Source organism: Aythya marila (genome assembly GCF_965140915.1).
Source record: "Aythya marila genome assembly, chromosome: Z".
Lineage (NCBI taxonomy): Eukaryota > Metazoa > Chordata > Aves > Anseriformes > Anatidae > Aythya > Aythya marila.
The window spans coordinates 85,864,254-85,890,879 of record NC_139080.1 but is presented as its reverse complement, the minus strand read 5'-3'; the positions used below and the strand labels follow the sequence as shown (position 1 = coordinate 85,890,879).

The following is a 26,626-nucleotide window of genomic DNA, read 5'->3' as shown; positions in this document are numbered from 1 at the left end:
TCTTGTGTAAGCCCTATGTGGTTTCCAAAAAACTTTAAATATTCAGAGATGCAGAGTCCGGAACAGTAGGAATTTCACAATGAATATTATCTCAAGCCACTGCCATCCGTATCTCTGCCTGCTGTGTGATTGCAGATGACATCTTATGTGTAGTAAAGCATCTGGGAACAGTTGTGCAACTAAATACAGATAAGGGAAATCATTGTTAAGATGATGCTTTGGAATATAAGCTCAGTGATGAAAAATCTTGTCAATTCTCTCATCCCCTCTAGTTTCACAGAGATGTTAGAGCAATAAAAAGATATCAACTGTAAGATAAGCACTATCAAAAAATAATAAAAAAAAATATTTGGCTAGCTCTGTATGTATATAGTGCTGCACTTTGAAATGTCCGCATTTACAAATCACTGGTACATTGACGTCCTCTTTTTAAAGTAATGTTAACAGTAATAATTTTATTTTATTTTCCTGGATATGTGGATAAAATCACATAACATGAAAGTAAGCTTTCAAATATCTAGATTGTCTGTAACAGTCCAGAAAGGTTGATTACCATGGTCCTTAGGTTGCATTTAGGCAAAGAATTTTGTGCTGAAGTGCAGGGTGTTATATTTTGAAAAACATGTTGCTAAATGGGTATGTTTATAATAGTAGTAGTTTCTAAATATTTATATGTTAATGGACATTAACTGAATGAAATTCATGACAGGTGTTGATTTCTTGTTTAATTCTTGACTGACTTTTTAAAGACCAAATGGCAGAGTTGTAGAATATTCAGCTTACACAAAGCTTGGTTTAAAAATCACTGGTTTTAATAAAGCAATAGCAGCCTACCAGTTGTTTGTTGTTTTTGGTTTTGTTATTGTTACTTTTTGTTTGTTTGATTTTTTTTAATTTTTTTTTTCACTGAAGGGTTTTGTCTATACATTTGTGCTGGTTGTGGTAAATAACCAAAATTATGATACAATCAAAATATTTTTTCCATAGTAACCCACAAAGGTAAATTATCATAACCAAATTTAAGACTTTTTTTTTCTTATCCTTCCACTATTAAACATAAACTTGGTATTTAATTCTCTATCTTTGTCAAACTACTCATGTTAAAGTTATTTGAAATTCATTTAATTACAGTTGTTAATTTTCAGTCTGCTTAAATAAATCTGTTATATATTGTGTCGTGTTCTGGCCTTACCAGCATATCAACACAGGGACTTCAGACCTTTTATCAGAGTATGAATCATTTACTTGGTGTGACGGCCCACAAATAGTTGGCTCCATTACATATCTGCCAATGTTTAAGTAGTAGGCTAAGGTTTACATTATTTCATACACACTAGTGTGTGTAGAGAAGCCTACCTCTGGATTTTATTGAAACCTTGATGGTTAGTTTTGTTTTCTCTCTGAAGACCCACTGTTCAATTGGCTCAGCTGGATGCTCAAAGGCAATGGGCCAGTCTCTCTTCGGATCTTTATTTTGTGAAATGGTGTAGTTCCTAAAACTTCTTAGTTTAAGCAGAGGTTGCATAGATGTATTCAAGGTTTCTTGTGAAAACACAAGAAGGTTTAAAGTTTACTTGGAGGATTAACAGAGTGTGACCAAACACCATGTCTGCCTCTACAAATAGTGCTTCAGTTCTGCTCTGATTTTCTTTAATACATAGGTACTATTTTTATGTTTTTCTCAAAAGGGCCTAAAGGACCCAGCTAATTAATTTTCCATTACACTAGGCAATTGATTCAGAGGAGATCCCAGGCCAACAGAACTTTAAATTTGTATTTAGATTTATTTTTTTTTACCCTGCAGGTCATGTGTAACTATAACAAAAAATTTGCCTGACCCTCTTGATGTTTGATTCTGTCCAGTGATATCTGAAACCCACTGAAATCAAAACAAGAATCTTAACTGCCTGAAGTGCTGTAGAGAAACTAAGGAGTAACAGTACTGAATATTTATCAATAAATAGTTCTGTCAACACTTACAAAATTGCTAGAAATGTTGGAAAGGATTTCTGTGCTGTTAAAGTGACTTATTTAGTAATGTTTTACCAAGTGTAATGAAAGACTAATGATTTATATTTAAAAAGAATGGGATTTATTCTGGGACTGGGAGATCTATAGCTGCATATCTATTTTACAGTATGTTAGACTATAAATCTATAGTTAGATATTGTGATTTAGGCATGTATACAGGTATACTGTACATGTATATACATTTAGTGAAAATGCCTGTAAAAAAATCAAGTTTTAGGTCCATGTGCTGTTGACAAACTATTTGTCTGAGAACAAATGTTTATTACAGTAAATATAATCATTACAAACTACAAATTAATCCTAGAAATTCCTTCAAATTTCCATGTATTTCTGTAATGGAAGAGTTTTCACAACAATAATGCTTATTGAGTTGTTCTATCAGAATGAGAAAATACCTGATTTGAACTAATTATCATTTTATTTAGGACTTCTATGAAAAGATTGCTTCCTTTTCATCCACACTGAAATAAGAAACTCACACAAAGCAATGAAAAATGCTCCTGAAGTGGTTAAAAAAAAAAAAAAAGTGGCTAACACTGCATGAATTGGAAAAAAATATGTATATATATCTGTCTGTCACATCAACCTGAATCTTCCATAATGTTTTTTCAAATGCATTGTTCCTGGTAAAAATCAACTCTTAATGTTCAGTTTGTTAGAGGTGCCACATTGTTATAGTGAAGTTAAATCATGTTGGTACTAAAAATAAAAATATTTAAATATTAAATTTAAAATTAGAGGTGGGTTAAAATAAGAGACCTGAAAGCTGTTTCTTGTTGAGCTACACTGTACGTAGGTTACGTTTCCTGAGTAGCTACCAAAAGAGAGTGACAGTTACCTCATTTAAATGGTGATTGGTGACCCTCTAATATATTTTGAAAAAGAACTGTAGCTCTTACAGTTGAGCTACATGTGAATCCAGTTCCGTAAGATTGATTGCCTTGGAACACATAATATTTCCCTGTAATAGTTAATACAAAACCTATAGAATGATCCTATTTATGCAGCATAAGAGCTATTATTAAGTTAATTACATTTGCAGAAGCAGTGCATTATTACAAGACTAAAATGCTTTGAAATAATTTGGAATATGAAAGACATTTTTTCCCCCGTAACTTTACAAATAATAAAAAGCTGAAGACACAGGTTCTTGTCTTAACAAAAATCACTATTCCACCATCTCAGGAGGGTTTTGCCATACTGGCTGTCAGGGAGCAGCCACAAATTCCCCAAGAGAAGGGGACAGAAAGGGATAACCCTTTGGTTATCCCTTTGGTGGAGCAGGTGCTGGTCTCCTTTAGCTGGGCGCACCAGGGCACTCAAGGAACAGTGGAGTCCCTGCTCAATCTGAATCATTTCATGTCTTGAGGTACTTAGGCACTCCTTTTGCAACGTTTTTACTTTGCTTTTTGCTTCTTCTTGTGATAGTCTTGTATTACAGAAATATTTAGATTTTTGTATGAAGGAGTTGCTGTTGACCATGTAAAACAGTATTTGGAAATTGGTTAATCAAATGCTTCTTTTTTCACCATAAACCAAGACTGAGAAAAATAATTACCTTGTTTTGACAAGCGAACTGGGAAAGTATGACATAGAAGCCTTACAGAAATGCATATGTGAAAACTAGGCTGTCGTGTTTACAAGGTGATTTTTTTCATATGATGAATTTTTTAAACAGTAAGTGGTCTGTAAACTGTGCTGGTATTTTTCTGTGAAACACAAGCTTATTTTGGCTGCCATGAAAGGAAAAAAAATAAGGAAAAAATATTAAATTTTGATTGCACAGCTATTTTATGAAAACTTTGAATCATTCAAACGCATGTTTTTTTCCATTATATGTATCTATTATACAGTACATTTTACACCGATCTTTGACTGTTCTGGAAGAGTAATTCAATAAAAGATGGGTTTCATTTATAGGTGTTGAATAGAGTTAGTGTCACATTCTGTATAAACTCTGAAGTAATTCTTAAGAGAAAAGGGAATGGATTTGTGTGACCATGTCTGAATATAAATAGTATCATATACAAGTAAACAACTTTATTTTCAGTATTTATTTCATCTCTGTTTCATAAAGCACTGTTTAATCTTTTTGCATTTGTTGAGCAACTTAGTTTGGCCCACTGTTTTTTTCCAGAATGGCTGACTGAAGTTTTTCAGCATTTGGGAGAGTGCTTTTTAACTTCTACTTTTAATTACAGTGTCTTTAATTACAGCAACATCTGTTAAGATACTTTGAGTCTTATGTTCAAAGACCGATCCTCCCTCGATGTATTACATGATGCATTTGGTTTACATCCAGACATTTTAACCAGAAGGGTGACTGAGTTTCAGCTACATTCCAAAATGTTGAGAAGTCTTCGAATTTTTATTTGTGAAGGGGTATTCTTTAGCTTCTGAGAATTTAAGATAATGATATAATAAATATTTCTTGGCTCTATGTGTTTTATACTGTTCATTCAGATGTGCAAGATAATAGGCTCTACAGGACCTTCAGGCATTAACTTTTCTTTTTGAAAGACCAAAGCCAGAATCAGTGACACTTCTGCTGAAGAAATGGGCAGTTTTGCTATTTATAATTTGTACTCATATTTGACCAAACATACAATCTTGATCTTCAGTCTTAATGTGATGTGTATTTTGGAGCAGATGTTTGTAGAATGTTCACTTAGAATCCATCAGTTTATTTTTACAGTAGTGATGCTAGGTAAATTCCCCAAATGTGGCTAGAAGAATTTCCTTGGGGAAAAAAAAAAAAAAGGAAAGAAAAACAAATATTATCTGCTGGCAGCAACAGGGGTTAAAAAGTGGTATTCATGCCATCACTATTAAGATTCATATAAGAACTGGGCAACTTTCTGCTCAGTTAAGAGTTTAGTCCTTCACAGATCTTAAGTACGAAGAAACAGTATTTGAGGAAAAAGTATCAGTCTTGATGGGTTTGCATTTGAATACTGGCAGAGTAGGCAATCGTGATCTGTTTTTCAATAAGGTTTGCTGGTACAGCAAGCATATTTTTAGTGAAAATATAGTGAGTCACTATCCAAAAGATAATATGAACCACAATCACAGTGGTAATTATGTGGTGTTTTCCATAACCTAAATTAGGCTTACAATGTAAATAAAGCTAATTCTGATCATTCAAGATTTCATTGTTTGGAAAATTACATATGCATTTTCTGTTATTACAGTTTGTAGTCTAAAATATTAAAATAATCTTTGTTGGCCAACATAGTGCTTGTTTCATAAACTTTTATTGCTTGTAAGAAAAATGGTGAATGGTTAATTCATCATAATTTGTTGCCCAGATATTGCGCATGTCTGAATAATAACATCTGTGCCTTAAGTTACTGCTTATGAGTAGTATTAATAAATAGTAGACATTAAAAAGACTAGTTATTAAGAACTTTCCAATTTTAAGTAATTTTTCTTTAATTTTAGTACTAAGTCATCACTAGTTGTAAAATCAATTTCATTATTTCTCAAAAAACAGCAGCACTCTGCTAGTGCTTTGCTTATGGTGTAGAGACTCCTGGGATTTAGTGTCTTATTTTGTTTGAGTAAACCAGTGGATTTGACTTAGGTTTTGGCAAAATAGGTATCAATTAAGTCACTGAGAAAGACATCTCAAAATCTTGATGTCTCTTGTTTTCAGGTACACTGAAGTGTTTTGAGCTGATTTTTTTTAGGTTCTAGTTAGCTGTGATGATGTGCTTTAATTCCAGAAAACAAAGGTACGACTCCGAATGAGATAAAATAACTGTGTTTTTTTTTAATGAAAAATGTGAGATATTAAATTTATATCTTTTTTACAGGTATACCTCTCTATAGAACTGTACTGAGAAGCAGGCAGAAGGTGTGCTATTCAACACTCATTTTATAATTTCCTACACAAATGCTTCCAGTATTAACATATGTATTTCATTATTTCAACACCTCGTATATGTTGATACTTAGTCTGATTTTTTCCTTATTTAACTATTTTCATGTATTTATATTTTATTTTACAGATTCTGAATATGGAGTGGGGAGGAGAGTATTCTCTTGATTCTTCCAATTTGGACTGTTTGTTAAATGTCCTTCCTGGAGAATCAGAGTTTCAACAAGTCCTTAACGATATTGATGAAAAAATAAAGAAGAATTCTTCCAGGTAAAGGGAGTTTTATTTGTATTCAAAATGTTAGTGAAAGTCATTAAGCTTAGGAAGAAATACACCTTTTGACTTATTTCTTTTCTTGCTGTAGGTTAATATTATTTCCATAGTAATTCACCATTACTGCTTGAGCATTTAACACATTTTAATGACATTTAATATTTGTGCTCTGGTGTTTCTCTGCATGGTACTTTTAACATATGAATCATCTTAATTTTGGGAATTACTGCAGTAGTTGTGATTGCGGAAGAAAAATACCATCTATTTCTATTGCAGTTGTATTTTCTATAACTAAAAGAATTTTTATTCACTGAGAGCTGCAGAATTTTACAAAAAAAGTAAAATTTGAACCCATGGTGTCCTTTAAACAGTTCTAATGAAAGTAGACAGACCAAGTTAGTACAAATATTTCTTATAAAATTATTTTACCTATTTCAATTACGTTTATGCTGCAATACCAGATTTTCTAACTAGCATTTGGTTTGCAATTTATTTCATTGTCCATTTCTTTGCTACATACTAGTTCACAAAAATCAGTGCTTTAAAAATGTGTTCTGAAGTATTTTAAATATTGTGAAAGATGCTCTTATGCAAATAGATTGAGTGTCCTTTACACATTCATATAACAAGAACCATCATCTTGTGTTAAATTTTGACAATGTTTGCCTTTAGATAGCAAAGCATGTTGTAGAGTCATGCCTTCAAAGAATGTCCTTCACTTGGGTTTTGATCATGTAATTTTAATGAAGGCCACATTTGTGAGAAGTCTTTGTCTGCTACCAAACAGCTTCCTGAATAATGGAGATAAATCTTTGCTATACGTCACTGAAAACTGATTTAGGTCATCTCTGAATTACTGCTATATTCGTTATGCCAAGCTGAGATTTTTTAAAGGTTTATTATTAAAATTATTAATATTATCAATATCTCACTTTTCAAAATTTTGCTTAAAATCTTAGTGACTACAGATGTTTTGGTAGTAGCTACCCAGAGGCAACAATGTTACTGAAGATCTGGGAAATATGTTTTGAGTTGTGGACCACTGCACAGTGCAATTTCAATTACAATTTTCCAGCTTTTGATGGTAGTGAAATGCTGACGCTTGCTTACTTTGTTTGATGTCATAAAATAGTCAAAGGTGTGTTTGGTATATGGTGTTACGTATCTGGAAAAAACAGCACCAGTATATTTAACAAATGTGTAAACCAGATATTGTCACCTCTTCAGCTACCAGATAACACTGCATTTGTCATTGTTATGCAAAGTCAGCCTAAGGGTTAGAGTGATTATTGTCAAAATGAACACATGCCTTACTACTGTTTTTGTTTGTGGTTTTAAATATGTGTCAAATATGTACTGCTGGCTGAGAAATCTTTTGGCTGTGGGAGAAGAGGCCAGCTGACTGCTCCTTTTAATAGTACCATCAGCGAACTTTTTATGTTATATTTTACATTAACATCATCACAGTGGAACTATCTAAGCATTTTTAAGAATCCCCCTCTCATAGTTTCAGTCCTAAGGTCTGCAGGGAGAGGAGGCAATTTGATTAGGGTGTGGTAGCACAGGAAACATGTCAGGAAAAGCTTTGCATTTCTGTTGAATTGACACTTAAGCTAGTTTTTCAACTAATTTTCTCAGGAAAAGTCAGAAAACCCTGTCGCTACCAGGTGATATTTTGCTCCTGTAATATGTCAGTCTCAGAAATCGAGAGGAGTTTAAAAGAAGATGGACAGCAGCTGATGTGACTTTTAAATTAAAAACAGTCCTTTATTGCTAATATATTAGAGGTAGCATGGAATGAAATCATTTTCAGGTTACCATTGATCTTTGTAAGTGGTATGATAAGAGCAGCTCTATGTGCTACAGTGATACAATTGGAATACAATCTATTTTTCATCAGATAGATTTATGATTTTATTATACCACAGAGAATAAACATAATAGTATACAGCATATATATATTTTTAAAAATAAAACATTGTGTAAAAAATTATGATCCAAAAGTGTGTAAATCACTTGAATGCTCATTTATTGCCTTCCAACTGAACAGCTTTTATAAAATTGTGTGACACAACAAATCAGATATGCTTTCCAGCTCTTGAATTACTTTCTGTATTTTTGAATTGTACCAATTCTATTTGACACTATAACAAAGGGAAAAAAAAAAAAAAAAAAGGCATCTGTGGGAAATTGTTTTATTTCTAAGTTTTAAGGCAATAAGTGGTTCATTCATTCACTGTTATATAGCAGAGCTCTTATTACACTTGAATGAAAACTTTATTTTTACAGTAGTTTACAGAGGGAGGTGAATATGAACTCTCAAAGTCATTGTCATTGCTGCCCAGTTTTAAGTGCAGTGGTAGTGTCAGGTTATTCTAAAACATGAAGCTGTATTCATAATTTCATTAGGACTGCCGTTTGTCTCCAGTATTTCCCCTCACATTTGCTTTGACTTTCTTTGTTTCTCAACACTGAGTTGCTAGACTTTTTGTCTTCTAGTATAGACGCCTAAGAGTTCATAACAGTTAATTTATGAGTAATTCATAGAACTAAACTTTTGACTGATATTTACTACTACTAAGCAGAAAATAAGGCATAGTGTTTGAAAGCAAGGCAAGCTTGCATAGCTTAAATGTGATTGCAAACTTTGTAGGCTCTTTAGCAGTTCGTGATTTGTGTGAGTGTGCATACACGTGCATGTGAACTGTTGTCACTTCAGTGGGTGGTTGTCTGCTTTTTAGTGGCAATAAAGTGCCAACAGATGCTATGAGGCTGTAGGGAATTGTAAAGTATTCTAGGTCTTCTTCAACAGAAGAATTACTCAGGTTTCAGCAAAATTATTTACTAATAATTATATTTCTGTGATACACTGGAGACCGTGTCTTTCTAGGGCTTTTTGCAGAGGCTTGATTTGACTTCAGTCTGATAAACTTCAAGCTGACCCTCTGTCTAATTAACAGTAAATCAGTCATCTGGGATTTTGCTGAAGGTCTTTTTTCAAGGGCTCCAGTGAGGTCAAGACTAATAAGTACTTACAGCATTGCATTTTGTCCCATAACTGTTCATATAAATTATATTCAGGGCATGAGTAAGTTGTTATAATCAGGACAGGATGCTTAACCTGCAGACTTCAGGATTATTTCGAAAGTTCCTTAACCAGGGTGCTAGTATGACACTTTCCAGTTCTCTTGGATGTTGTTTACGACTTTGCTGATGTGCATAGAAATACTTCCCACCATTAACACTTCACAGCAAAGAAGCAGGAGTTTCAGACAAGCACTGCTGTCTCATTACATTTTTCCATTTCACAATTGCAGTATGCAAGGGCTTGTGTATTTTTCATTGAGATGTGCTGCAAGAGTTATCTTTCCCTCTATTTTTATTCTTTATTTTATTTTGAAGAAAACTGTGGCTTGTTCCTTTCTGGAATTTTCAGGTAGGAGCTACACTCACTCACTCAAAAGAATTGGCAAAGTCTTGGAATCTCCATCCAAAATCCCAAGTAGCGGTTGAATATTCACAAGAGTTTTACTACAGCCAACATGACAGGAAAAACATTGGTAATGGACACTTGGATTGAATATTTTTCAAAAAAAAAAAAAAAAGAAAAAAAGAAAGAAAGAAAACCATGATACTTGTATATGTAATCTGCTTGCTCTACATTTATATAGTATTTAACAGAAAATTTAGCTCTTATTAAGATACCGGAACAATGTTAGTAAAATCCTTGTGACAAGTTTCTGTCTAACCACTGCCCTATTGTAATTTGTAGGAAGGAGTAATTGAACTACGACAAGGATGTAATTTTATTCCTTTTCAGCTTGTGTTGTCTCTGCGTGTGATCCCTGAGTTCGAGATAGCTGCTTCTTACTTTCTTGGTAGCTTTCTCTCTAGAAAAGGTACGAGTAAAATGCATGTGGGAATTACACTGCTAAAAGTTTCTTTCAAAGATCTCTTACTCTCAAAGTATATGGCAGGTCCTCTGACACAGATTTCCAAATGGTATGATTCACATTACATGAAATGACCTGTAAGCTAGCAGTCAAACTTTCCCAGGAATATAAATGATGATCTTAAACTAGTATACAGTTAGCGTTTCTGCCTTCAGAAGACAGTAGAAACAATTATTTCATTAATGTTAAAACAACCTATCTGTTCTTAATAAAAGACACGTAAACATTCTAGCATTCTAACAGCAGATCTGGATGCATATGAGGCTTTTAAGCTTAAGTAACATGAGGTTTAAAGATTATTTCAGTTATAGCTTAGCAGTTTAAATTTAAGCAATCTCATTGTCATTTTATGTCTGTTCCATATTCTACATGAAATAAATTGAAACAGTGCTCTTTAGGAATTGAAAGGAGTTAGAAGATCATCCTTCAGCTTAGTTGTAGTCATCTTAGGCAATGGAGAATGATTCATGGAGACAGCAAACCTCATTTTGATGCTATGTTTCTCAAAATGTTTTATCAGTGTGGCAGTGCATACACTACCAGTTCCATTATAGTACTTGGTTTGTAACTGAACAGTCCCTCAGTTTGTCTGCTGATGCAGTCATATCAAAAGCGGTCTCTCCACATGGTTAGGTTATTCCTAAAAACAGTTATTAACTTAATAAATAGAAGGACATAGGAGTTCTCAAGTCAAGATTGTCTCTGTACAGTGTGAATACTTACAAATGGTACTCCAGAAAAGCACTCTTAATGTGGACACAGGTAGCACAAGACAATCTAGCTTTATTTGTAAAAATTAAAACAGCAAAACTAACAAAACAAAAGAAAAAAACACCATCAGTTGTAAGAAGGAGAATCTATTTCAGTGTGATCACATTTTCACTGGCATAATAGCATATTGGTAATTCTAGCTGCAAACATTGATGTACTCATGGAGGCTCAAGATGTTTCTCAAGTGGAACTGAAAAAACTTTCAAGAACAAAAAACTTTTCAAGAACTTTCTTGAAAAATCAGTCAATTTCATAAAAATCCATAATTTTCAGACTGCTTTGCTACAGAGTTAGGTTAAGTTTTTTTTCATTTACTTTTATACTGTATTTAGTAGTTTTGTGGCTGTTTTGTGGGTTTTGTTTGTTTGTGTGTTTGTTTTTGTTTGTGTTTTTGTTTGTTTGTTTTAATTTTATTTTATTTTTCATTTTGTGTATGAACAGTTCCATAGGATGAAACACAAGTGGAAGCTTTCATGGAAGAAAAACTAATTGAGGCCTGTTAAATGCTAAGACACTATCTGATTTAAATCCTTGTGTCACAAACTGCTGAGAATGATGAAAATATTCTGAGAAATATTAACTTTTTTTTTTCTGGTTTGCTTTGTTTTAATTTTTCTTTGACATCTCCTAGTGACCACTGCCACACATATGCAGAAATTCTGACTGACCATGCACAGTTATTCTAATGTAGTACCAATAGGCTGAATTCCAATGGAAGAATTAAGTACTTTCTGGTTAGTTCCAGCAAAATCTTAGCTTTGGTACCTGTTCACTTGAAACATGAATTGGATTCCTTTCCTTATCGGTAAGGTTAAATGCTTCAGAGATTATTCTAAACAAACAAACATACAAACAAATAATAATGATTATAATAATAACTAAAAAAAAAAAAAAAAAAAAACAACATATGGAACAAAGACCCAGTTAACAATGGTAATCAGGGGAAAAAAAAAATTATGTACAGAGCTACGTCTGATTTCCCTGTTGTCTTCCAGATCTTGTCTACCTGATTCAGATGGGGTTGCACATAGACATGGCTGTATTTTTTCCATTGACCACACATGTTTTTAAGACAACTTATGGTCCTGTTGTTGCATACAGAGTGTCTATTGATATCATCTGGACTGATGCCTCAGTTTGTTCAAAAAACTGAGCTTGTTTAGTGCAGTGAACTTACTAAAATATAATTTCATTGAACCTTTACTGAAAAAGGATTACTTGGGAAAAAAATGTATATAGGATTTTAAATAGCCATTTGTGATTGTACTTGTTTGTGATTGTAAGAATACAATTCATTACATACCTTGAGCATATTTTTGACATCAAGATCATATCTTTTGTGTAGAGCTTTTGAAACTTCAGCAAACTTGGAAAACAGACTTTTCTACACAAATACAAAATTATAAAGTTTTATATACTGTAAGGATAATTATAATTCGGAGGAAGTATTTTATTTAAAATAACTGCTTTCTAAACTCAGATGATGCACAAAAAGAGTTTTTTTTTTCAGAGGTAAACAAAAACCTAAATATTTTATTTAATAATTTAATTAATATAAAGGAGTAATCCTAAATAATAGTATATGTTGACAAAACTCATAAAAGTGAGAAATAGCAATATTTTTGATATCACGTTTAACTACAGTATTGTGATATATGGAGTAATAATTAGTGTCAAGAAGATGGTTGATGTTAATAAAGAAGGGGGAGATGTGGGAGTGTGGCCATGGGGGTCGACAAGCCCCATGATTGGTGTTAACATCAGACTCTTAACGATGAGGCCATCAGGAATATAAAGAGTTTAGAGGGAACACAGAAGGGCGATTCAGGAGACGCCATGCAGTCTGGGGTTGCTTGTTCTCCAGCCGTCAAAGCATGGAAGTTGCTGGGCGTTTGCTGGTTGGAACCATTAAAATTTGTTGATAATCATATTTTTAGTGTGGTTTCAAGGGTTAACGAAATGTGGGCAAAGTTGGCCTCCCGTGGGTTGGTGTCAATCATGTTTTGTTGCTTTCGGGAACCTTGTGGAGGGCAGAGCATGTGCAGAAGAAAAGGGAGGCAGTTGAAGCTGCTCCTACGGTCTGGACGGGATCCAGGAACAAAAGGTTGCTAGCAGTGATGGGGCCTTCATCCCCACAAACCCCAATGACTACTACCAAGAGAATTATGATACGAAGTGGGGATAAGTTATACATACGTATAGGCGTACTCGGGTTTCTTATGAATACGTAAAAGCAATGCTCTATATATATTTAGGAAGTTCGACAGTTGGGTGTGCATGTTGGTAGAGCATGGACTCTCCACGCACCTAGCGCTGTTTACTTGCCTTTTATAAATATTACTAAATTCAGATGGAGTTGTATCTTCATTTATAACAGTATGTTGTAAGTAAACAGTATGAAAATATTTTATTTAGTGGAAAACAGTTTTAGTACAAATAACACTTTTATCTTACTGAGATAAAAGGATTAAACAGAATTAATAGAATTGTCATGATTGGTACCTACAGGAAGGTCCACTGAAATGTATCCTCCTAATCCCCTTATCAGTGTTGGGACAAATAGCTGGAATATCTATTCCTGCGAAGGCTGTGGCTTGTCCGTGGTTTGTGTTTTATTGACTTGCACACCAATTCAGATGTCGAAGATGAGTGTGAAAGCTGGTTCCTAATTGAAGCAGACTGGCAGAGGCTAAGAGCAGTGGTCCCTATTACAATGCCCAGTGCTGTTATCTGTTGGGTATGGCTGAATGAGGCACATCAGCATACCACAATAAAAGCTGTAGCTTGTGTTCCTGGAGTCATGGCATATTGTTTCATACTCCAAAGAACAGGTTTCTCAAGTTAAAAAGATACATACCAATCTTTCATCAAGTTTCGAATCAGCATTCATGGCTGGGCTGTCCCACCAGGAACCTGACTGTGCCACAGGCAGAGAAAGATTGTTTTATCAGTGGAAGTCCTTTGTGCTCCTGATAAGGTCCTGTGACAATGAGCCGATGCTCATTTCAGTGCACATCATTCTGAGCTCACTGATGCTCAGAAAAGTCTTGAAAAGACTTCCACTTCAATTTTATGGAGAGAGGTGTATAGACCACCCATGTATTCATAATATTTTACAGGTTGTAATATATTTTTCCATTCGTTCAACTTACTGCATTTGTTTCTTTAAGATAATGCAGCTGTAAAATGCAGTGTCTTCATGTAAGTAAAATACACTTTGACTGGTTTATCATGCCTTTTAAGCATGAAACTAATCTATCCGTAATTGTTATTAAATACAATTAAATATAGGGAAGTAAGAAGCTGTTCAAAATGACCCACATATTTTTAAGTTTTAAAGTAAGTAAACTTAAAATAAGTAACTTAGGTAAATTTTATAGTAATCTTTGTTTTGGAAACATTTAATTTATTTTTTTTCCCCTTTCAAAATGTCATAGGCACTCTGCACTTAAGTTACAGTACAGAGTAGTCCTTACATTCTTTTTACCATTGATACATTTTACTTTTGCAGCTTGTTATTTTCTATGACTATTTGAAAGAAACAAGGCACAAAATGATATTTATCATCACTGATGTCTTCATGGCATTCTGAGAACAAAATACATTATATTTGTTGCAGGCTACTTAAAAGTAAAAGGAAAACCCAGCACATAATTTGGTGTGATCATTTGCTTTTTGTTTTCCTTTGATTTTCTAAAATGTAAATTCAAATTAACAGACTGTTGCCAAAGGTATGGATGATAGTGATTTATTTTATCATTATTGATCAGAATGAGACAACTAGAAGGAGTTTAGGGTACATTGCATAATATCTGTAAAAGAAATAAAATGCAAATCACTCAGTAAAGGAGAAAATCCAGTAGAAACAAACAAACAAAAACAAATAAATTCTTCTTCCGCGGTACTATAGGCACCATCAATTGACAAAATGTAGTCAGTGGGCAATAAGCAAAATGGCTTTTCATCATCAGTTTCACCACTTGCTACAAATTTGTATAGGTTAGTAGTGTTTGAGATTTGTTATTTCTTCATATCTAAAGCAGATTACATGTTTTATAAACATTTGTTAAATTAATCTTTCTGTACAGAGGAGTAATGCAGAAAAAAATATCCATACTGTACTCGAGGTTACTAATTTAAAGTGTTTCATTGCATGTGTTTTGGAAAAGCTGGTATTTTTGCCACTACTTGTAATACACTTTACCTTGTTACACACTTTGATATTCAGTTTCTTTTCTTTCCTCTCCTTCTACCCTCATTTTCTTCTCTTCTCTTTTCTAGTCTTCTTGTCTACTTTGCCAAACATATTAGTTTGTAAATGTTAGAGAGCAGGTAAAGAAAAACAAACATACTTCATCTATATAAAACAAAGAGTCAGTACAATAGGCTTTCTTGTTGTTTGGCTGATGTCATGAAAACAGAAACTAACATGATCAAAAGTATCAGCCACTGAAGTATCTGTAAAGAGCTAGCTGGGTGTCATCTAGATCTTTAACTCCACTAACAGAAAGAACTAAACTTTAACTTGCATCAAACCTTACATCCATTATGTAAGAACATAAACAATTTAACAAATATACTCCGGAATAAAATTAAAGGAATAGTGAGAATTGCTTTGCGTGGCCATATACCAAAATTTGGTCTTAGTGTTGGCTTTGTTACTATTAAACCTAGGTCTGCCTAGGTTTAATAAATAGTCAATACTATTTTATTAATAGAAATCAGATAAAACATTAAGCATCACTTTTAAGATAAGTAGTTCTGAAATAGTGAAAAGGTGTTTTTGTAGGAAATTATGTGGAGGTAGACTGTTTATGGATTTTTATTTTCTGTTCTTTTCATGTAGATGCCAAATAGAAACACCAACAGAAATGAAACCTGTTTGGATAATCAGCTGTTCTTGTGATTTTTGCAACTGAAATCACAGTAATTACCATATCATATTACCATGATTTCACAAATAGGGCTGTTAAAGAGTGGATCAGCTCCTTGAAAACAAACTTTCTTTCAGGTATTCTAATAACAAAAAACAGGAAATAAAAGATCTGCTTTCTCAGCAAAAGTGACTAAAATTCTTTTCAGCTTTTTCTGTGGTGTGTCAATTGGTCTTTAAGAAGTTGTTAATATCTTATGTATTATAAAGCAACTGCTGATTGCTAAAGGAACAGAATGATACATTCACCTTTGTATATGGTAGCTAATTCGGCTTATATTATCTTCCTTAGCTAATTAAATACCAGCTCTTAAGGTGAGAAATATCTTATTCACCAACTGCTTTACTGGAAAGTACAAGATTGTGTGAGAACTTTTTAAAGTACATTATAATATAAATGCTGGAAACTCAGGCCTTATTTAGTGTGACTAATTTAATTTATTTTTTTTAAAAGTTTTTTTTTTTTCTTTATAGCATGGAACAGTGTCTTAAAGACCTGCAATCAGAAGTAAATGAAATATGTACTGATGAAATACTGCAAAGCACAAATGACTGCCTTCAGTGGCTAAACAACTGCAATTTTATTTCTCTCAGACCTTCATCTACACCACATGGAGAGCTGATGGAGTTCCTCAGGACCCTGGTAAAAAATTGTTTACTACAAAGTTTAATGTTTGGGAAAGTTTATTATATGATGCTTATGGTTTGTTTGTTTGTTTGTTTGTTTTCTTTCCTGTTAGCTTTATTTCAGTCTTCACTATTGTGAATATAGTCCAGAAAACTTAACATAAAGCTTAGTCCTGATTTTATGTCTGCATCAGGGCTTTATGCTTCCTTTTGATCATGTCCTAACTAGACAAACTTGGATCTAAAAAAATTTGCTGATACTTCCACATGTTCAGCATCACCAATACTGTTTTATAAACATTTGAAGGTGAAAACATATGAAGTTACTGTCTACACACAGTCTGTTAATTTTAGTTCTTTCTCTTCACTTGTATCAGTATGAATATATCCCATCTAATACAGATTGTTGTGCTTTATGTGTTGTTTAGGCATTAACTTCATATCTACTTTTTCCTAAATCAGCATGTGGGAGCTACATCCATTTTTCTTGCAAGTTGTGTAACTGGACCCAACCAGAAGTCATGTTTCACTTTTGTGAAAAAAGATGTGATTTTTACCCCAATTTTTCCTGAAAAGTTAGTGTTAGAATAAATACGTGGAAGTGGAATTCTGGAAAATTGAATTGTCTAAATAAATGAAGGATAATACCTCAATAAATGGCAGCCTTCAACTTTGTATAGAAACTACATAAATGCTTGTTTATATAACATACATATATACGAGTATCAACACAAATAAATATAGACTTTGTCCAGTGAATTATTCTGGGTTACTTCTTAGTCATGATTTTGTCATTGGATGTGAACACCTTTAGGATAAGATATCCCATATTGGCAGAAGAAACCTGGTTACAAGAAGTGGAGATTTTTCTCATATGGAACTTCTGGCTAAAGCTCAAATTTCATCAAATCTCCTTTTTAAAAATTTATTATTCTTTTTGGTGGGTTGTGGTTTTTTTTGTTTGTTTGGTCGGTTGGTTTTGTTTTTGTTTTTGATTCATAAACCTGGTTGTTGATCTTTCAGTCACACTTGAATCCACTGAATTACATGACTGATAGCCCTGCTTAATTGAAGATATGTCGAATTATGAAGTCATTTCTAGGAATACCAGGTCTTTAATGTTCATGTGGTGAGGAAGTGATTTAATCCCTTTCTTACATGGGTGATCAGTATGTGTGTTGCTGTTAATAATCATGCTGCTCAAGGATGTCAGACTGATACTTGTCAGACTTGATTTAGACAAAATGGGAGAATCCCAGAGAATACGGATTTACGAGTTGTTTGATACTTCTCTTAGTCCAGTTATATCCTTACTTAACACCCTCAGAAGAGGGCATGGCAATGATGTCTTACTTACCCGTGTCTGTTGCCTGTGCTCATCCTTCTCCCGGGTCACTTTAAGCCATATACCTGAACACCAGGTGGCGGCATTTGTTTGGCAAACTCCAAAATATCCCCATCTCTGCAAAAAATTTGGATGTATCGTATGCAAAACGTGCTTTCTAGCTCTCAGCTTCCCAAGAGTCTACAGACTTCATGACAGTCTGGCTGTGGGCTGTTAAACCTTGGGAGCAGCTCTTTGGGAGGCTGCTAAACAGACAGTTTAGAAGGGTGAGAAGCCTCAAAACCTTAACACTGCACAGCTTATCGGGAGAACGAACATCTGTGGAGCTTGGGAACTGGGACAAAACTGTTTTCAGGCTCGTGGCTTCTCAGATAAGCCAGCCTATTGCCTTGATGAGACTACACATGAAATGTGCATCTGCACTAGCACCATCTGTCCATCTGTAGGAAGTTATACTCATCCTTAGCTCCATAAACACATGTGCATTAAACTGTTTTCAGTTGTATTCAGCATTAATGAGATTACTACAGCCTGACCTTTCTTAACTGTGTATTTCCATCCATTGAATTAATTACTGAGTTGACTTAATTAAAAGCTTACAAATGACAAGTTAAATATCATACAATATATCTTCAATAAAATTACCCTTCTTTCCACCTCTGGACAGTATCCCTATTTGTTACTATACCTCATTATGTATGTTTATTTTGTTAGGTATTCCACTTGTCTCTTAAGCTTCTGGAACAAATTTAAAATAAATAAATAATGCAATGTGGTATTCTCAAGCAGTTATAAGCTCTCATGGAAATACTGAGAGGTTCTTCATGAACCCTAAAAGACTTCAGTTATGTGAAATCTCATAATTCTGTGTACTAGTCTGTAGTTTTAAATACTTAATAGCTGAATCTGTATACGGACACATCTTCATTAAATTGCCTACCACCTAAACTAATGGCAAATCTCTTTCAAGAAAACCTTAACAATACTGGATGTAGTCTATACCAGGTAGTAGTCTAGTTGATAGAATGCAAGTCTTTTTTTGTGTACTTTTATCACTGACTTTCTGTACTCATAAGAGAACTTTTCACACTTCTCTAAAACCTTTAGACACTAATTTGGATCTCTTTCTCTTGAATAGTTTTGTCATCATCTTTTGAAGTATTTCTTAAAGATAAACTTTCAGATAGAAAAGCCTGTGTCAATACAGGCAGTGTTCAAAGACACTTGATTATACTGTGTTTTCAGACCTTCACTGTTCACTTCAGGGACTTTTTCTGAGGAATACTAAGTCTAAGATGGCATCTGCAAATTCCTTTTTTTTTACGTTTTAGTCTAAGTTGCAAAGCATTTGAAACTATTAAAATTCTTACTGGCTTTCATGAATAAAAATGTTTTGGTTTAACCTTAAAAAACAGCATATGGATTTGGTTGGAAGACATTTTGGATTCATCATGTAAAGGCATGAGTTACAATCACTGGTTTGACACCTTTTCCTGTTCTGTTTATTTCAGAATATAATCGTTGATCATACTTCATTAAAACAAAACAAAACAAAACAAACCTTTAAATTCATAAGTCTATCTGTGGGCACTTGACTTTCCAGCTACTCTAACTATGCTAGCAGCAGTTAGTGACTAGAGTCTCCGTTTACCAGCTCAACACATTGTCTTTGCATCCACAACACCTCATAGAATGCTTTAGTAGACAATAAGATGAAATCAAATCAGCCTTACATATATGCATATTAATTTCCACTATTTAAGATATTAATTGGTTCCACATATTTCTATTACATGCATGTTTTTATAGGAAGATACTTGACTGATAATTTCCTTTATTGTTCTGTCTACAACATATGTTTCCTACTAGTAAGTACAAAATTGCATAGGGAGCTCCATGAAATAAAGATGTGAAGTGGAAGAAAAATAGCTAGTTAGTCAATTTTTAAGACTTTCCTATATGGAAGGTTATTGTGCTCTCTCTTTTGTTCAGAATTACCTACTGTGGTACAAGTTTTTTATTTTTCATAATGGAATGCTCTAAAATAAAGGGCAGGTAGGTTAAATTGTTGCTTTCTCCCATAATAGTGCAACAGTTTTAGTCATTAAGAAAAAATACAAGAAGTTCTGATAATAAAAAATTGCTGTGACTGAAAAGCATGCAAAAAAGTCACACTGAAAAGTTTGTCAAAAATGTTGTCTTTTTTGTATTTCTTAAATTATCTATGGATAAAATATTGCTACAGTAGAAAGAACAAACTTTTTTTTTTTAATTTCAAAATTATTGAAGTACTACCATACTCAAATAAGATTTATTTCTCTCTTTCATAATGAGAAAAGAAATAAAACTGATTATTTCCTGTAAATAGTTTAGTTAGAACTAAATCAGTAGTTCTGAGTGTAGAAGGTTTCTGAAAGTTGCCTTACGAGCCTTGCATTATAGGTTGGAGAGACCCAAATAAAGGACATGAGAGGAAAAATCTATACTTACACGGTTTGCCACAACACTTTCTATGTTGGAAGATCTTTGAGAGAACTGATGGGAGGTGAGGGAGCAAGCAAGATGGTCTCCATATCCTGATTCACTTCAGGCTTGCAAATGTGCAAGCAATTTCTCTTTTTCTTTTTTTTTTCTTTTTTTTTTTTTTTGTGACTGTCATGGCAAAATCTGTAGTTCTCTCATGCAGCTGGAAGACTGAGAGTGGGTCTGTTCAATACAACTTTGATGAGCCTAGGGATGCAGGCAAAGCCAACCTGCAGCAGGAAGAATGTGGAGGGTGTGGGAAATGGGTTTATAATGGGCAAGATTTTTTCTCCAAGACAGGAAATAGATTTAGGAATCCACTGACCAAGGGGCTTCTGGGCCTGCCTTCTACTAATATATTGGATGCCACTTCTTTATCCAAGTGATTCCTCAAGCATATCAAAGAAAGCTGCAGAGTGCTGTTTACATTTATGTCATTGTGAGCCAAGTAGAAGGCATCGAGGTGTGACAAGAACCTTTTATTTGCTGGTTGGCATCTTGGATTTGAAGGAGTTCTAAGATCAGAGATCCTGTCCATGAAATAGGGAGGCTTTTCAGATGCAGTGAAGTCTGCACATGTATCCAAGTGGCTTCATGGATATTCTGTTAACTGTCTTCCTTCTACCTCGATCTATGTAGCTGAGATGTATTTTGAGGCTCCCATACTGTTAATGTATCAGTCTGCACCTGGATTTGACAGGATACGCAGCTTCTTACTCTTTTGCCCTATATGATCTAAGCCCATTGTTCAATTCTTAAGTTTTTATTTGTAGTTCAAGGCAGTTATGGGCAGATTATTTAATGAATAGAATAGCCTTTCTCACAGTTGCCTGCTGAACCAGAACACAGAGGGCAACAGAGTTTTATTTTATAAATCCCATCTTGGTTTTATGAGCAAAACCTCTTATTATCCTTGTAAGTGTTAATTTCATATAATTTTCTTTCCAAGATGTTTGTGTGGACCTGAACAAACAGTATCATCTGCCAAGGCTTATCTAATGAGCTATGTTTTTTCTAGGCTTTCCTTTGAATTGTGGGATAGAACTGATTGACAAAATGGATTGAGGATGTAAGAAAGATGGGAAGAAGAATGTAAATTCACTGGAGTAGGTAGACAAAGAGATGGATGGGAGCATAAATTCATTGGAAAACAGCCTTTGTTATTTCTGTTGTTTATAGAGCAATTTGTTTCATTTTCTCATTTGCTGGTAAGATAATTAGCATTGGAAATAATTGGTACTCTAGCACAAAGCTGTTAATTTTATTAACCAAAGTTAACAAAACATTTCTAAAATACTGTCTGATTTACTTTTGTTAGCAAAGCTTGCTGAAAAATGAGCAAAATCAAGAAGAAATGATACTTCACTTCCTTCTGGATCTCTCTAGTCAGTGTGGTGTCTCATTTCCCTGCACTCCAAGCGGGACGTCTTTTGAGTTTACATCTTCCATTCATGCCATTGAGGATGATTCAACTATGGACATGAAATCTCTCTGGGATGATGTGAGATTGCACCTTCGACGATTTTTAGTAAATAGACTGCAAAGTCAAGAAGAAACAAATAGTAATGCTTTGCAACAACAAATACAGTTTAAAACTCAGTGCATACAGCAACTTTTGTTTCTTTACCCTGAATCAGAAGTCTTAATGAGATACCAAAACATGCAGAATAAACTGGTTAGTGATCTTCTACAGAACTGTATTTTGTCTAGCTGTGGTGAAACAAATTTTGATAAAGTCGTTCACGGCTACCAAAGTTCAATACCCACACTGTGCACAATGATAAAAGAAGATTTCTATGTACTAAGTGGAACTATTGATCCTTCTTCATCATTGAAGTTTATTAATGAAACTTATCTGGATACCATCACTGAAGAAATAACGGTTCTTCTTGAAAGACTTTGCGAGCTGCAGTTCAAAGAAAATGCTCTGCATATAGTTAAGGCAAACAAGATATCAAAGAAGCATAGAGGAACAGTTCATGCTGTGGGTTAGTAGACTTATTTTATGTTCATTGTAGTTAGATATTATTTTAATTATATGACCTTTTTTTTTCTTTTTTTTTTTTTCAATACACCTGGTTATTTCCTCTGAAGAGAGAGGCCAAAGGTTATTAATTACAGGTTTATGTTTTAAATGCATTATTGCAATTGAGTTATAGACTATGTCAGAATTGTGGTAAAAAATGGTTTTAAAGTAGTGGAAAATTTCTTATGTTTATGTAGAAATCCCTTTATGCTTCACTGTATAATGTTGTCATGTCTTAATCTTTTTTTCTTTTTTTAATTCATCTTATTTCAACTACTGAAATATACAATGGAATAAGAACTATCTAATCCAGATTTTAAAAAAAAACAAAGGGTCTTCAAGCTCATCAGTCTTTTCCCTACACATTTTATTTTGATTGCTAGAAGTTTTCTGACCATGAAGTAGACAAATTCATACACTAGAGGTGATGCAAAAAGATTACTATGCAGATCTTAGTTCTCAACAAACAAACAAACAAACAAAAAACATTTAGAGTTTCTATTCTTGTGAATATGCTGTTAGTTATAGTTAATTCTACCTGGTCATTTCTTCAGTAAATTAATCTGTTATCAATGTATAACATCTACCCTTTTTTCTTTTTTTTTTTTTTTTTTCCAATTGGCGATTCATGACAAGCCAATCTGCAAAGGGGGGAATCAGAGCTCTGCAAAAAAGTGACACAGCATGGAAACTTTCATAACATAATTGTATATAGGTAAATTAACGTAATTTATTGCCTACTAATGACAGACGAGAGCAGTGAGAACTAAAAGCAAACTAAAACACCTGCAAGGGCTGCCCACAGGCAGCAGCTCTTCAGGAACTGCTCCCACATGGCTCTGTCCCAAGGGGTCCATCCATCCCCCAGGAGCAAACTGCTCCAGCACGGGTCCCCCACGGGTGGGCAGCAGCTCCCCCAGACCCCTGCTCCTGCGTGGGCTCCTCTCCACAGGCTGCAGCTCTGGCCTGGGGCCTGCTCCTGCGGGGGCTCTCCATGGGCCGCAGCCTCCTCCAGGCCACATCCACCTGCTCCACCGGGGGCTCCTCCACCCACGGGGGGGCTGCAGCGTGGAGATCTGCTCCATGTGGGACCCATGGGCTGCAGGGGGACAGCCTGCTCCACCAGGGGCCTCTCCCTGCACAGGCCGCAGGGGAACTGCAGCTGCCTGCCTGCCAGGAGCACCTCCTGCCCTCCTGCTGCACTCACCTGGGGGCTGCAGGGCTGGCTCTCACCCCTCTCTCCCAGCTGCTGTAGCACAGAAGATTTTTTTCCCCTTTCTTCAATCTGCTCTCTGAGGCCCAACCAGCATCTCTGACAGCCCAGCTCTGGCCAGCAGCAGGTCCCTTGTGGAGCAGCTGGACCTGGCTCCTCTCTGGCATGGGGCAGCTGCTGGGCTCTGCTCATAGAGGCTGCCCCTGCAGCCCCTCTGCTACCAAAACATTGCCGTGGAAACCCAACACAGGAAGGTGATGATCTGTCAGGTCTGCTCAGAAGAAAATTATACTCTTGTGAGTTTTAAAATCAATCTGCATGCTAATCTAAGTCAACTAGAAATTCCACTGGAAGAAATGCGGAAATAACTTTTCAACAGGAACTGAAATATGGAGGAACACATGAAAGAAAAAGAAGAGGTAATCAGAGAAATAATGTGAAAAGATGACAAGTTCAAGATAAAGCTGATGTAATTAATGGGATGGAGTGTTGGTGGGGAACAAGAAGTAGTGTCAGTATAAATCTGAGTTATGCAATAAATGAGTAGAAGAGTATCTTTGAGCTATATGTGGGGTTACGAGTCATGAGAGGGTTTCACTGCCAAAAAAATGACAGGTGGGTAACCAGTGATGGGAGAGTGATTCGGGTTCTTTATTAGGGATTATAGTGATAGGACACGGAGTAATGGCTTTAAACTGAAAAAGGGTAGATTTAGATATTAGATTTAGATTTTAGATAATAGGAAGAATGTCTCTACTCTGCGGTTTCTCATGCTGCCCTGTCAGCCAGCAGGCTAGGAGGACACAGCCAAAACAGCTGACCCCAGCTGACCCCAGCAATGGTCCATACCATACAACATCATGCTCAGCAAGAAAAGCTGAGGGAAATAATTCTGTGATTCTGTGATGGCTAGAGTCATGGCATTTGTCTGTCCAAGTCCCCATTAGGCATGATGAGTCTTGCTTGCCTGGAAATGGCTGAACATCTGCCTGTCAATAGGATGGAGGGAACAAATTCCTTCTGCTTTGCTTGTGTGCACAGCTTTCGCTTTACCTATTAAGCTGTCTTTTTCTCAACCCACCAGTTTTCTCACTTTGGCCCCTCTGATTCTCACCCCCATCCTGCTGTGTAGAGGGAGGGAACAGCAGCTCTGTGGGGCTCAGTTGCTCACCAGGGTTAATCACAGTACAGCTATAAAATGTGTTTAGAAATATTGTTTCTTAATATCAGTTAATATTCAAAATGTCTTCTTAGTGGCTATCATGTTCATTTCTTCATCTGTTGACCATATAGTATTTCCTAGTATTGTACTTCAAGAGGTTGGCATGGAGGAATGCATTGATTCACCTGCAACCTCTCACTAGTTTTCTGCAGAATCAGCCAAACTAGTGACAACAGTTTAGCCAACAGGATAGAGTAAGGGGTCAGAGCTAGGAAGTTATACAGGATTTTTATTTTTAATCTCATTTAATTTTCAAGCCATGTCTATTATGTTGTAATTATTAATCAAATGAAGTAAAAATTATACTTGTATCATTACTGAAGCAATTATTATTAAGTAGGTAATTGAATGTGAGCTCATATGTGAAGAGGCTTTTCTAATAAGAGACTCTCTTCCAAATGTTTGACTGTACCAGATTTGTACTATGCTAACTCAGAAGAAGGCATTTTCCCCTTGGAATTAAAGTGTTCGCTAGTCTGTTTATATTGAAATAAATATTTTGGAAAAAAATCTATAGAATAACTGTTTTGTGAGGTTTATAACTGTAGACAAGTTATTACTGTCAAATGGCTTTTCCTGCTTCCAACTCTTATTAAATACTGATTAGGTCCAGGACACCTTTGCTGGCCTCACACAGTCAAGAGTGGAAGGCTGAGTTTATACATAACTTAAGTTAAAAGACAACTTTTAATAGGTTGGCTTGACAGTGATACCCAGTTTGTTGAGTATCAAAAAATAAAACTAAAAAAATAGCAAAGCCAAACATACTGGAGCATTGAATGGAAGGGGAGAAGGGGAAGGATATTTGTTTTTGTTTTCCTAGCTGAAAGAAAGCTCTACCAGTGTGTTTCTTATTTTTTGATGCATGTTGCCTCTGCCCTCTGGGAACGACCAAACCAGCACGTTTCAAAACAGCAAAATAATTTAATCCAGAGTATTCAATGGGGACTGTTATCCCACAGGTGAAAAAAACACCTTGTATTTACTTAGTTCTCCCCCCCACCCCCCCCGGGAATTTTATTTTTTTCCTAAAAACTACTGTAATTGATCCTCCTGTATAGGAGAGAAAAGAAAATAACAGGAAAAAAAAAGAAAAAAAAAAGATCCTCAGAAAACTATATAGATGACCTACTTCTGTCAGGAATATAAAGACAGTCTATAACAGTCTTTAACAGAGTTATAAATCTTCACAATTTTTCATGTATAACAATCTATTTAGGAAGTAAGGAATTAATGCTTTTTCTTTCATGTTCCATTAGAAGAGTTATTTGTTAACTACTGTAACAAAATCATGTCTGTTTATCAGGACTGAGGATAAGAATGCTCTGAGAAGTAAGCTTGCAAATTGATATGTTAAAAGAGGCAAATATTTTGGAACTTATACCTTTAATTGCCAACTGTAGTGGAGATAGCTCATGTTATGTTTTAACTTCATCCTGTTACTAGGTAAATCAGTGCCTCTTAATATCTTTAACCATGCAGAATTCAGGCATTCTTAACTGGGCGGCATTAGTAATTGATTTTTATCTAGCATGGGCCCACCTTGTTGGTGTGTGTACCCTCTCCACAACATCAGTGTTCTGAATTTGGTAAAATAATATCCAAGGAAGGTTCCCTTTATCCTGCCCCCAAATATATATACACACATACATACATACATATATATATATATATTGTATTTCTATCTTAATAATTGTATGTTTCTTTCAGAAACTTACATACTGTTAAGTATTTAAAAAAAAAAAAAAACAAAAAAAAGTTATGTATTTGTTAACATAATTAGCATGTAATGAATCATCCAGACAGCTGGTTTTTAGCTAATCTCCTGT

The 26,626-nt window shown here is 34.8% G+C and overlaps 1 protein-coding gene across 4 annotated transcripts in view; it reads left to right on the top strand.

The window, feature by feature from the left end:
• The window catches only part of KIAA0825, a 254,575-nt gene that overhangs the window by 29,571 nt on the left and 198,378 nt on the right, over window positions 1-26,626 (top strand). For 3 of the 4 annotated variants that reach the window (XR_014319281.1, XM_082782587.1, XM_082782588.1), the window contains 3 exons: window positions 6,042-6,181; window positions 16,316-16,484; window positions 21,655-22,324. Coding sequence is in view for 3 of the 4 variants with exons in the window: in XM_082782587.1 (XP_082638713.1) it covers window positions 6,042-6,181; window positions 16,316-16,484; window positions 21,655-22,324 (979 nt within the window). In the remaining variant the exon portion in view is untranslated. The remainder of the gene's footprint in view (window positions 1-6,041; window positions 6,182-16,315; window positions 16,485-21,654; window positions 22,325-26,626) is intronic. The other variant, XM_082782589.1, reaches the window with a different exon arrangement.